Here is a 14,006-nt window from a genome sequence, read left to right as displayed (position 1 = left end):
GTAGCCAATGTTTTAAAAACGACGCAGTGTGCTCTAGGAGGCTCAAACCAACTAAGTGGTGTTGAGGATCGCGTGTCGTAATCCGCGGTATTTTTTTCGTTTTGCAAAGTCAATTAATTAGTATAAACTAATTGCCCAACTTTTTAAATATTGGCTTCACCAAGAAAGTGCCAATACGAACGTTGCAGATCACATTTAAAAATGGACAACTGAAGTGTTTGCAACTAAGTACCATTGATGGAGTTTCTTGCAATTGCCTTTAAAGAAAGCGCACGAAATACAAAAACAAGCGCGTGATAGCACCACTATTTCAGGGCCCCCAGACGACCTCCTCCCACTCAGCCGTATTCTAGTACACTCCTTGGCCGTTCCGACAACAGCGACAACAGCCGGGAGTGGCCGCACGCGCGCAGGCCACTTGCATGAAGCACAGAAAAGTCGTGTTATAAGCAGAAAATTACGAGAAAATCAGAGGGATGGGAACGGCTGCACTCTTTTTCGCAGGACAAATCCGCTCACTGTTCGCGGTCAGTGCTGGTGCACACATGCCGAAGCCATTCTGGCGCAGCGTGGCGCAATTTCGGTCAATTTTCTGTGTTAGGTGCAGTTTGGCGCAGAAACTTACCATTTGTATCAAAATGGCGCAATTAGCACAGAAGTCCCACCCCTGCGTATGCTTCACCGCGTAACATCGCTGTATTGCGGTGAAGCTGACTTTTGGGAATCGGCCCATTATGCCGAGCTCTTCACGCTTCGAAGCCATTGCTGACAGCGGCGAATTATTTCAAATAAAAATATGGCACCGAACAGCAGGAACCTTGGTAGCTAACGTCAAAGCAGCTAGGCCTAACGTTGCCACTGTGGCGACTACGACTGTTAAGTAGGCCTACGAGTGCACCGTTTCGAGGCTTTACCCAAAGCCCGGCGGATGTGGCTTCGATTAATGCCGTTTCAAACCTGGGGTCACGGCAAGAAGTCAGAAAAATCAGACGGCGAAGGGTTTTTGCGTCCAAAATTTCAGACGTTCTTATACATTGTCTCTATGGGCTATGTGGGGGTGCCGCGAAGGCGTACGAATTAATGGATGTCCGAAAAATCCGTCATTGACTGTATTCGATAGTATTCGAAATTTTCGAATATTCGCACATCCTTGCTAATTACTTTAGCACACACATTGGGATGTACGAATTGAAGCCAGTGATTTCACAAGGTACAATTTTGAAATTAGAACTGAAATTGCACTGTTGTACAACTTACTTTTTTAACAAAATGCTTTTTTGTGCCTTAAAGCTAAAGAATTACTGGAACATCAGTGCATTTCGTCGCAAACTTTGCAAACATAGTATATCTCTAAACTGGTGTCATCCTCAGAATTCGTTCCAGGTAGATATGACTTTCGAAATCTCCGGCTACAATTAGTAATTGCAATACAGGGTACATTATGAAAGTAATGCACATGATTTTATTGTGACATGACTATTCATGGCAGCGCAGTAAAACCAGTTGGGCAATGAGGTGAAGGGTCTGCACTTCCAATGCAGCCGGTCGCCAGTTTTCTCCGAGCAGTGTGAGCGGAAAGACTTGCCTCCGCAAGAAGTTTTTTTTTTTCGACTTCGTAACACGGCGCGATGAAACATTCGCTTGAACAGCGAAACGCTATGAAGTTTTGCATGAAGCTTGGAAAGAATGCAACCGAAACATTCCAGATGCTTCAAGAGGCCTTCAAGGACGACTGTATTTCAAGGTCACAGTGCGGGACGCGGCACTAGGCGTTCAAGGAGGGCCGGGAGGAGGTCGTTCACGAACCCCGTTCTGGACGCCCAACAATGGCCAGAACCGACAAAAGTGTGGATTGTGTGCGCGACGTTTTGTGTTCCAACCGTCAATGGAGCATCCAGCAAATTGCTGACACCCTACACATGTCCACATTTGCGGTACATGGGATAGTGACCGAGGATCTGCAAATGTGCAAGGTCTGCGCCAAGCTTGTGCCGAAAGTGTTGACGGAAGATCAGAGAGAACTTCCGAGTTTTGCGCTGTCAAGAATTGTTGGATTTGATTCAAAATGAGCTGGACTTTCTTAACTCTGTCGTAACCGGAGACGAATCCTGGATGTTCGAGTATGACCCAGAATCGAAAAGGCAGAGCAGCGAGTGGCACACAAAATCATCCCCCCGCCCCAAGAAAGCACGAATGAGCAAGTCTCACATCAAAATGATGCTCATTGTTTGCTTTGACACCCGAGGAATCGTCCATTTTAAGTTTGTACCACAGGGAGAAACTCTCAACTAAGCCTTTTACCTGGAGGTGCTCAAGAGATTGAAATGCCGAGATCAGCATTTCAATCATGGTCAAGCTCCACCATGACAAGGCCCCCAGCCACACGTCCTTCATCGATGCCAACTTCCTGGCCCAGAGCAACACCCCGGTGGTCCACCATCCATCCCCCTTAGAGTCACGACTTGGCACCATGCGACTTTTTTTTTGTTTCCCTGACTGAAAAGAGAGCTGAAAGGAAAGCATTGGGAGACCGTGGAAAACATCTAAAAGCATATTACAATGTTCCTGAGAGACATTCCCATCGAGGACTTTCTGGGTGCCTTCCAGGCGTGGCAGACAGTCTCCGCAAGTGTATTGATGCAGGGGGAGAGTACTTTGAAGAATTTTAACCATTTCTACAGGTCTGTTCAATAAATCTACTTTTCCCAGAAAATATGCATTACTTTTATAATGGACCCTCTATGTGCCGTAAAGTGATTAGCTTAAAATTAAATTTTTAGGCAAACATTCATCTTGATTTCTCACGTAAATAATGTCCGCCTCTGAGAGTAATTTAGGTTAAAAAGTATCTGTTTCGATATGCTGGAGGAACGTTTCAGTTGTGGACAGTTCAGAAGACCATTTACTAATGGGTTAATTACAATGCTAATTAAATATTTACTGTAATATTATTTCACTGTCTTTTTGTACAAAAGATTTCCATGTGGAGGACACAAGGAGGCGAACGTGGCAGACTGTTTACATCGACATACATCCATTGTCAGCCTAGCGACATCTTTTTTATAAAAGCATTTGGAGGTCAAATCAAGCAGCTCGATAATACTGCCCCTTTCGGGCTCTTGGCAACTGGTAAATAAATCCACATATGCTACCTGAAGGCAACAAAATAACGCTGTTATGCACAGGATATCATTTAGTGTACTCCGAGTCTGATACCTAAGAATTCTGATTCACCCACAGAAAAATTACCACATGTCCTATTTATTTATTTATTTCGTGTACCCTCAGGGCCAAAGGCATTAAAAGGGGAGTGGCTACATTAGATACAGAAAAAAAAAGTGCAGTGCAGCAAAGTGGTTAGTAGTACAGAAATAGATGGCTCTCGGTTATACAATCTTTATCTAAGTGTTCTTGTAGTGCTGGTTAATGAAATGTAATATGGTGCATACAGTGCAGTAATACAATGTTACGGTAATACAAGACAGTAATACAATTGATAGTACAAAGAACATGAATGAAATGCTCCTGTTTATAGAATGTTATCTAATACTGCCATGAAATGCTGATGGTCAACAATAGTAGCGGTTAAGGCGGGAAGGCGATTCCACTCAGCAGATGTACACGGAAAGAATGCATGAGACATGACATCGGTTTGGCATAATGAAATTCTGACTTGTTATTGTGATCTAACCATGATGAAATGTATTGAGGAGGGGATATCAGTTCGTTGCGAAGGGAAGGATTATGAAATATCTTATGAAAAAGTGAAAGTCTAAGGTCTTTATGGCGGCTAAAGATGGCAAACCAAGGTTTAATTTCATTGCAGAAGTGCTGGCAGTTCGGTTATAATTACGCAATCATCGGGGAATAAATGAATGTTAGAAGAAACACATGAGGGCAGATCAAATTAAGAAAAGGAGCGGGCCAAGTACCGATCCTTGAGGTACACCGGACTGTACTCTGCTTGGCTGTTGAGTTTGAGTCATTAGCAAAGACAAACTGTGAACGGTTGGAAAGAAAGCACTCAAGCCATGCAAGCAGTCTGGGATCAATGTTAATTCGATGCAGCTTAAACATTAGAAGATTATGGCACACTCTGTCAAACACTTTCGAAAAGTCTAAAAATATACAGTCGGCAGTTGAAGAGTGGTCAAGAATGACGTTTAGCTTATGCGTAAATAAAACTAGTTGTGTTTCACATGAATATGTCTTGTGGAAGCCATGTTGCGATGGTGAAAAGAATGAATTAGTTTCAAGAAAGCTAGCAAGATTAGAGGCAAGTATATGTTCTAGCATCTTACATGAATAGAAGCGAGCGAGATAAGGCGGTAGTTATATGGAGAATGCTTGTCACCCGACTTATGGAGTGGAAATCACCTTCTCGATCTTCTATTCAGCAGGCAAAGAACCCTTGTCTCGCGACTGTTGGGATATCATTGCTAGAAAAATGGAAGAGCAACAGCTAGTGCTTTTCAAAAATTTCGCATTTATAAATGCGAAATATTAAAGATGAGATAATTGATACGACGCCCGCTGGCTCAATGATTATGGGAAACATTGCTTGGTAATCGTAGTCGTGCGTGGATGGAAGAGTAATGTCTGTGTTTGATGAAAAGTTGTGTATGAAAACATCATTAAGTGTGGACGCACATTCATTAGTTGGAATAACATTTCCAGAGCTGTCAATAAAGGTTATGATGTCATCCACCTTGGGGTTAATGACGCGCCAGAATTTCTTGGTGTCGGTTTTAAGCATTGATGGCAAAGTATTGCCAAGAAAGTGATCCTTGGCTTGTTTAAGTGCGGCTATATACCGTATTTACTCGAATCTAGGCCGACTCCGATTCTAAGCCGACCCCCCAAAAGTTCGAAGTCAGAAAAAAAAAAAAAACTTACCTCGAATGTAGGCCGAACGAAAAAGCGAGGACAGCATTCGCAAAATAAAACAGCATTTATTAAATTTGAACATGCCGAGCTCATTCTATGTCACCATCGCTGCTAGCCTCGTCGCTATCTTCCTTACTGCTGACATCTTCAAACAGTGCTCTATATTCAGTACCATCAAGCTCATTAGAGATGCTGCATTTTTGGAAGGAGCGCACGATCAATGTTCCTGGGTAAATTTCATTCTCGTTGCGGCGCACACAAAAAGCATCTCCCGTGGCCCCCTCCAACGACAGACCGATGCCGAAGTTCCGCGCGGCTTGAACGTTTGATGATGCCTCTACGGCTAGCACAACTACCGTATTTACTCGATTCTCACGCTCACCTCGATTGTAACGCGCACCCGTTTTCCGTGAGGAAAAAAAAAGTCCTTTACAGTACCGCGCACCTCATGCTTTCAAACGGAAATACAACTTTCTGTCATTTGGAAAAATATTTTTGCTCTTGATGCACTGAAGTGGCGATGAATAAAAAAAGTCGCAGTTTCGCCTGAAAAGCGATGCATCGAATGCGATAGCAAATTAGTAGACCGCTATTAACAAGCACGGTGTCACGCGCGCACAAGCAAACATTTACCACATCTCGCTCGTTGACTGCGGAAACGAACTGTCAGAACGCTGGAGACGGAGCGCGCCTTCGTGCTAGCATGCGACTCGCTTCAACGCGGCGAAAACACGGCGCGCGGCGGACTTTACCCGTCGCAGATTGCTTTCAAGATAGGGCCAAGGCAATCGTATTGCCGAAGTGGATCGTCGCAGATTACGTCCTGCTTCGGTCCACTGAAACCATTCCGCGTTGCTTTGCTGGCGAAAATTACAGTGTACTAGAATACCTTGGGTAGTGGAAAGAGCGCGTGGCGCGGCCTATGGGAGAGCTGTTGCCACTTCTGTAACCGCCGCGCGTGGCGCTGGCGTCAAAAAACCGAGGAGATCGCGGCCGCAGTAGCGGCTGTCAGTGAGGTTGCAGACGCAGTTTCTGCTTTTTTACCGCGTTTCCGACACATTAGATTTTCTTGCGCTATCGCAAAATTCCGCAAAATCTATTTTAACGCTTTCTTCTGATTTCCACTATCTTTGTTTACCGTAGAACAATAATCGGTGTAAGTTTCCTTTACAAAATTAAGATGCCGTATACCGCCTCTAAATTTTTACTTACACAGTTCTGGTCTCGCTGTGTCACCTCTATGTTCTTTTTGCAATGCACCTGAATCCATTGATCACTTATTTTTTTTTTCCTCCTGTGCCACCGAACATGATACTTAGTAGCGCAAAACTCGAAATAAAAGACAACAGTGAAAGACGAGAGGAAAGGAAAGAGGAGCGCTACCGTAAACACCAACTCGCCCAACAAGAAGTTATTCTGTTGTGCCACCGAATTTTAAGACTGATAAAACACTTAGAAATTCCATTTGGAATGACTAACCTCGCCAACGATTCTCTGTTTTTGGGGTGACTTCACTGGGACACAGCCACAAGGATGCTTTTCTTGGAGTTTACAATTTCATAAGAGGCACAAAAAGAGTACCTTGCTGGATTTCTAGAATTATGAATTATTCCTATTATTTACCTTTTTTATGTCAAAATTATTTTATCTTAAAATTCTTTATGGTATTTTTCTAATTTCTGCTATACAAATTTAGTTTTTGTTTAAATTCTAATAAACATAGTTGAAATCACCTGATTCTTGGCCAATCCCCCATAGTGGGTATGAGCCAACAATTGGGAGATGAGATGAGGTTGCAAGAGCCGGTACCCCGGATTTCGTGAGCTAAATGAACGGACGTTGTCGTTGTTTAAAGCCCCAAAAGACGAAGCCCAACGAAATCAGTGGAATAGGAATTTGCACCGCAAAGACAATTAGGCCACACTCGGAAACGTCGGCGGTTTGCGACTACCCGTCTGCACTTCATTGTAAGGGCTTTTAACCGCGCCGGGTGCCAGAAACTGGAAATTTCTAACTACCTAAAGCTAAGCTGCTGCACATGAGCGTGCTTGCTTGGTTTTCAAGGAACCTTACTCCGTTCCTTTAAACTTTCGTGTGAACAGTTTACGCACACCAACTTTGAACAAATTGTGTTGTGATTATACCTGGTGCACATGTCTTGAACCAACGGATTTAAATAAACAGTTAGTCTGTAAAAAATGTCTTTTCTTCCCTTCAATTTTGCATTTTATAGGCTTCAGTATTAAATGAAACGATAGCTTCGTGTTGTGTTTGAGGAAAAAGAGAAAACCGTAACAAAAGAGGAGAGATTTGCCACTCCAGGGACAAAACATTATGCCGCCGTGGTAGCGCAGGGGCTTTGGTGCTGCGCTGGTAAGCCCGCTGTTGCGGGATCGAATACCGGCCGTGGCGGCCGCATTTCGATGGGGGCGAAATGCATAAGCACCCTTGTACTGTTCATTGAGTGCACGTTAAGGAACCCCAGGTGGTCTAAATAACCCGGAGTCCCCACTACGGCGTGTCTCATAATGAGATCGCGATTTAATTTAAATTTTACTCCAAAATATAAAAAAAGAAACGCGCAGAACACCTGGAATTGCTGTCTGTTAGTGCTGCAAAGGCGCGTGCCTGTGATAAGAGAACTGGCGGGAGTACGAAGTGCCCGGAGCGTGCACTCGGGACGTGATGTATGCATCTCACAGTGGCTTTTCGTATTAACACGCCAGTAAATTGACGCAGACGTCGCCGTTCCACGCAAGATCTGCTAAGACGACTTGTTACTGTAAGCGCGAAGCTTCACGCACTTCGTGCCTTAATTGGCGCCGTCCCCTCAGCGGAAGTAATCTGACGAAAGCTTGGCCCTGCTGTGAAGTCATATTGCTTTGATTAATTCGCTCATAAGCTAGCAATGACATTTGCAGCGAGAGTACTATGCATAACTGCAGTATTAATAAAAGAAAACTTCCGTGCTTGCAGCTGCCTGACCGCTTTCGAGCGCTTGCTGGTGCTCGGTTAGGAGCCGCTGGCGCCACCTGGTAGCGTTAACATCAAGTGCCTCACGCGCTGCCCGCCGCTCTTTCCACTACCCAAGTATTCTAGTACACTCTAGCGAAAATCCTCTCCTTCTGTTTGCGCCAGTCCCGCTCGCAAGTTTCGGATTCTCCGAACGCCCGTGATGCGGCCCGATTTCCGTCCGTCTCCGCACAGATGATCACTTTCCTTTTAAATGCGGCATCGTGATGAACTCGGTACTTAATGCTGATTGATAGAGCAGACGCTGAGAATGTGAAGACAGACGGTAGACTTTTGCCTAAACACGTGTACTGCAGCACACGGAGGAAGCTTCCGCATGCTACGGTAGCTAGGCTCGACGCGCGTGCGAGGCGGCCATTCTGAAATGCCGACGCAGATTTAGAGTCGTGTTGAAAGTGCGCGTTAGATTCGAGTAAATAGAGTATTCGTTTAGAAAGCGGCACTATAGTGGCATCGCCCATTTGGTGCCATTACGATAACGCCACACCGCGCGCCGATGCTGCACCATACCGATACAACCGATACGACGCAGGTCAAAATGGCGACGTCGCTCGTGTACTTCAGTTGGCTACTGGCGCGGCTAGTAGCGGCTGCGATATTAACTTTTCTAGATGGCGCTAACTATGCACCATATTTATCAGTTTCAGTTAAAAACTGCCGCGTTTTTTTAAATCCTCGAATCTAAGCCGACCCTAGAGTTTCGTATGTGATTATTTGAAAAAAACTATCGGCCTAGATTCAAATAAATACGGTACTCGTCTGCCGCCTGTTTGTATCGAGTCTACCGGTAGTTGCTAGGTGAACGTTTGGCTGATTTGTGCAAACGTTTCTTTTTATTAGACAGGCGCTTGAGACGGATGTTATACCATGGGGCGTTTTGATTACATGCAAGGGTGCGCAGTGGGATGTATTTGTTAGTTCAGCAATTTTTGCATCAAACATATTCTAGTTGGTCTGAACGCTACAGCTGTCGAAGTTGTTTAAAAATATGTCTAGAAAAGCAGATAATTCGGTGTTGATGGCTTCAAAATTTCCTTTCGCGTAGTTTTGAAAAGATTTGAATTTTTTACCGGTTTTCGGTCCCAAAATATTTATGTCAAACGAAGGTGCCGAATGGTCACTCAAGCCAGGTAAATATGTGATTTCGGAAACTAGGTCAGGCCGTGATGTTAATACAAGGTCAAGTGTGTTCGCAACGGATTCGGTAGTTCACGTGGGTTGAGTTACAATTTGTGAAAATGAAAAGACAGAGCACATGTCTAAGAACTCATTGGCTAATGACGAAAATGGTTGTAAAGTTGGAGATTCTGTGTTCCATATTATATTAGGTAGATTAAAATCGCCGAGCAAAAATAAAGGTAATGTAGGATGGCGAGATGTAGCAATGTAGATATCATGCATCTCATTTACGAAAGTAGATAAATAAGTGGGGGGCTGGTAACAAACACCAATGATTATCTTCTGGCGATTTATTTTAATGATGGCCCACACCATTTCGAGGTCAGTATTGACATGAATACACTGAGATGGGAAATCTTTGATAATGGCTAAGAGCACGCCGCCTCCCTGACGCATTGTTCGGTGACAACGATACAGTGAAAAATGGTGCTCAGTTTAAAGAATTTCGTTATCTTGAATCTGTGAATGTAGCCACGTTTCGGTAAGCACAAAAATGTCGGCATTGCAAGTATCTAAGGCAGATGCTAAGGAAGCGCGCTTATTCATGATGCTTCGAATATTAGTAAAGAATACAGCTACGACGCATGATTCGCGTCCACTTCCCCTCACGTTTTCCTAACTGGGCATGTGCTGGGAGTTTACATGCCGGCTGTTATCTCGTGGTTCATATGGCACATGCTCTTTGATGGTGTCTGTTGCCGGGTCATAGACGAACTGTTCTTTATTCATTATTAGTTTGGTGTACTTTAACTGGAAAGGGCATGGTTGGGGCTGGCTTTTAGCGTACTCAATTAGTTTTTTACGGATATTGCGAGTGGCGAGCGAAAAATCTTCGGAAACAGAAATATCGTTTTCTTTCAGCTTTGAGCGTGCGGAAAGTACTTTGTCTTTCGTTTTCGTGCTGGTGAATTTAACTACAATTGGGCGACACTTCCTGGGCATGTAGTGATGAATACGATGAGCATGTTGGACCGCTGTGTCATGCAGGCTGTCAATTACGTCTGTTAGTGCCTCTCTTATGCATGATTCGGACTCTACCCACGATTCGCAAAAGTCACGGTTGCCATGAAAAACGAGGTTATTGCGTCGCGATGTGTCCTCAAGTTCGTCAACGCGCAGTAGTAAAGAGTCAAGCGAGTATAGCCCCTTCAGTCACGAATTTTGATAGACTTTCGATAAATGTATGAAATTTACAAATATTTATGCCAAGGTAATGCATGCTCCATTGAAAGCAAATCGAGGTATAGTGGAAGGACTGCCTTGTGCATATTATGATGACTCATTATAATTATAGAGTTATCTAATATCTGCTTAGTGATCAGTCAGTTATACTACGTTTCTTCATAAAATAAATTTAGTAAACCACTCGAATTACATACACAATTTAATTATTCGCTGCAAGCATTACTAGAAAGGAAAAAAAAGTTATTTCACAGCTGCTACCAAACCGCTTCACGTCGAACAGCCCGTCAAACACGGTAGTGCCTTCACCAAAGCGGTCGTCTATAGTGACACATTGCACTCAGAAATAAAATGGAGGTGCGTTAGGTAAGCGGAATTTTCAAGTTACTATAAGCTTAATGTTCGCGATCTATTACTTGACACCACTGCAGAGAAATTGCGAAAATAAGTCGCATACACAAATGTGTACGCCGTGACTGAAGGGGATAGTATTGTTTCTGACACACTGAAGTTGCAGTTACTACATGCAGCACCATACACTGACAATGATGCCAATGCCATTTTTCTTGTAGCTGACTTTAACCCTTTCAAGGTCAATGGCGTACATGTACGTCCTCCGCGAACACCTTCAAAATGGTCAATGACGTACATCTACGTCATCATTTGTACATTTAAAGAGCGCACCTCTTTCGATCATTCCTTTCGCTTGGCATGTGCTGCCACTCGATAGAAACACATGAAATTTTTTACTTGCACCAATGCCTCTCAGTTTTTTTGTTTTTTTTTATAGCGTCGGCACGTCGGCTACAGTTCGCTCATCCGGGCGCGCACGTGGCAGCTGCGGCAAGTTACGGTTTTCTCCTGCGGCGGCTCCCGCTTGTTGCACGAGCTAAATTGATGGCCATCTGGTTTCAAATCTCTCACAGGGTGACCGCTTGTTCCTCGATCATTTATCGCTCCCCGCGGCACGATTACACCTGTTCCCGGGCAGGCGCATATATAGACAAACGATGCTGCCATTCTTGAGTTTCCTTTTTTTTTGGAGACCACAAAAGCTCTATCGCACCTTGTTGGCGATAAGACGAAGGCTTCTCACGTGTTTCGGTTTCCGGAGGTGCACACAACCATTTTTCAGTGCGCTTATCTTCTTATTCATGAATAAACATTGTGTATTTTACAACACAAACGATTTTTTCGTCACTTTACTGTCAATTTTAAAAAAGTACGACCTTTTTTTTCGAAATAGGTTCGTTCCAAGAATTTAAATCAGCAATAAAAAAAATCGACCCTGGGGGGTCGCATTTGGCAAAAAAATTCGACCCTCAAAGGGTTAACAATGCTTATGCTGAGATTTCACATCTTTAGCAATGGCATGTTTGACCGAAAAACAATGCTAGACACATGGGTGTGCTCAGGCTGTCGTTGATAAGATAAATTGGCTCTCTCTACCATGGATGAACCTAGGTAATATTCGGTAGCAGTTGTGCAAAACGTGCGGACTCATCCACGGAGCTGTCTATGCCATCAAGAGCAAAAGTCTGGACACTGTGGCTGTTGAAAATGAAAAAAAATTTGTAGACAAACATACAACAGTCTCAAATCTTATGGAGCAGTGTACCACTTCTGTGCTACAAATACAAGACACCTTCCTATTGGTGAGCATGTGAGCTACAGATTCTCCCCCCCCCCCCTCCCCGTTATTATTCCTGTGGTATGCCCACTTCTGCACCAGGTAGTACATCAGTCAGGTGTTAGTCTTATATGCTGCAGGCCCACAATTCCATTTTGCTGATTTTAAGTGTATATACAAGTATATGAACATTATAAAGCTCAATGGATGTCCTCACCAGTCGTTGGGTCTGTTCTCAGGGCTGATGTGATCCCTGCGCACCAAGAAAGGTTGCGCACGAACGCCCTCAGGCAGCCTGGCTGGAAGCAGCATTCCCGAGACACCTTCCCCACGTTCCAGCTCAACAGGGCACCCTGAGGCATTGATGCCGATGACTCCTCCGGCAGCTCCAAGCAGCAGGAAACATGGGGGAGGCAGGAGGCTTGCTACACGCTGAGTTACTGCATCAAAAAGCCGCCTTAACTAAGAGAGAAGTACATGATGCCAGAAATGCAGGAAATTCGACAATTAGAAAATTGAATACTTGTCTAAAAGGCAAAGCACTGACAGCAATAGCAATGTATTATGACTATTACATCAAGTAAGGCTTATAAGTTTAATGGGCACTGTAAATTGCATAAACATTCGCTTACTAAATAAACACAGGAAGGTGTCAAAACGGCCAGAAATACACATGAACAGAGTTAACTCAATGACTGCGAGCACTTGCAGCCACAACACTGCCGTGATGAGCGCTGGCAGTGGGGGGTGCACATGCTCGTCCCAAAGCAGACATTTCATGCTGTAGCTTCCTTCACCATTTTAACTGTGTCAGGCCTACAAAACTTGACAGATCACATCACCTCCAACCCTGGGTATGCACTTAGCACGGTTCAAAGCAAAACCTACTTGCTGTACTCGCATCAAAACGTCAACCATTGCTTGGTAGAATGGCGGCCCTCAACTTCTTTAGTACTATGGCTAGCTTCCCTTCTACCATCTTCCTCTGCATCTGCTCACTCTTGAGTTCGCTTGCTAGCCTCCTGACGTGCTTCACTACTTGTTCCCTTTTCTGCTCTAGGTGGTCTAGTGCCTCTTCCGCCAACTGCATTTTTTCCAAAGGGTAGGGCACACTCACCCTCTACACAACGCACGCTAGGGCTCCTCTTTCCCATGATCCTGTTCTACCTTCATTGTATAAAAATAGCACTACTTCTAGAAAAAAGATTGCTGTAACCTACTTCAACTAGAGAAAATGAGAGAAGCTGGAAACTATAAAAAAAAAAAAAAAAAAGTTGGAAGGCAATGCAACCTCCAGTTGAAGTCGATGAAAGACAGCCTTCCCGAGTGAGTTGGAGGTGAGAGAGGGGTGGAGTCACTGTGTACCGCACTTTATCGCGTCACTCCTCGTGTGAGGGAAGTAGTAGGAGCATCGGAGTGGTGGTGGTGGTAAAAACTTTAATTCGTCAACAGAAAATTATTTATGCGATTACATGTGGGAAGTCTTGATGGCTTCGTGAGGTGGCCGTCAGACCGTGTCTTACGGCGACTTCTAAAGCCCAGGTCACGGCCTGCAGTTGAACCGCAGGTTCCGAGCTGGTCACCGCAGCCTCCCACTGCTCTCGGTTGGATAGCTGCCATTCGGCTCTAGGTTTGAGCTCAGGGCATTCATGCAGGATGTGTGCTAAATCGGCTTTGTCGGCCTCGCATAGCGTACATTCGGGGGAGTGTATCCCTGGGTAGACTATGGATAGTTTGTACGGGTTTGGGAAGGTGTGTGTTTGGAGTTGCCTCCACGTTGCCTGCTGGTTTTTGGTTAAGGATTTGTCAGGGGGTGGGTATTCGAGTCTTCCGTTTTTATAGTATTGCGTAATTTCGTGGTAGGTTATCATGCGCTCTTTTGCTCCTCGCAGGATCGGTTGGCTCACTGCCCGGTTGACGAGTCCTCGGGCGAAATTGTGAGCCGCTTCGTTCCCAGGATGGGACGAGTGCGCAGGGATCCAGATGATTTTGATCTGGCGGGGCGTGAAATGTGTTTTCTTCAGGATTTGTAGCGCCGGTTCGTGAATTCTGCCTTTGGCAAAATTACGCACTGCCGTCTTGGAGTCACAGAAAA

The 14,006-nt window shown here is 44.6% G+C and overlaps 1 protein-coding gene across 1 annotated transcript in view; it reads right to left on the bottom strand.

Moving 5' to 3' along the window:
- LOC119433626 (F-box only protein 22) overlaps positions 1-14,006 on the bottom strand; it is a 67,542-nt gene that overhangs the window by 41,731 nt on the left and 11,805 nt on the right. The window contains exon 3 of the mRNA XM_037700885.2: positions 12,129-12,351. Coding sequence (XP_037556813.2) covers positions 12,129-12,351 — 223 coding nt within the window. The remainder of the gene's footprint in view (positions 1-12,128; positions 12,352-14,006) is intronic.

This window comes from Dermacentor silvarum, chromosome 1 (genome assembly GCF_013339745.2).
Source record: "Dermacentor silvarum isolate Dsil-2018 chromosome 1, BIME_Dsil_1.4, whole genome shotgun sequence".
NCBI lineage: Eukaryota > Metazoa > Arthropoda > Arachnida > Ixodida > Ixodidae > Dermacentor > Dermacentor silvarum.
This window is presented reverse-complemented; position numbering and strand designations above follow the sequence as displayed.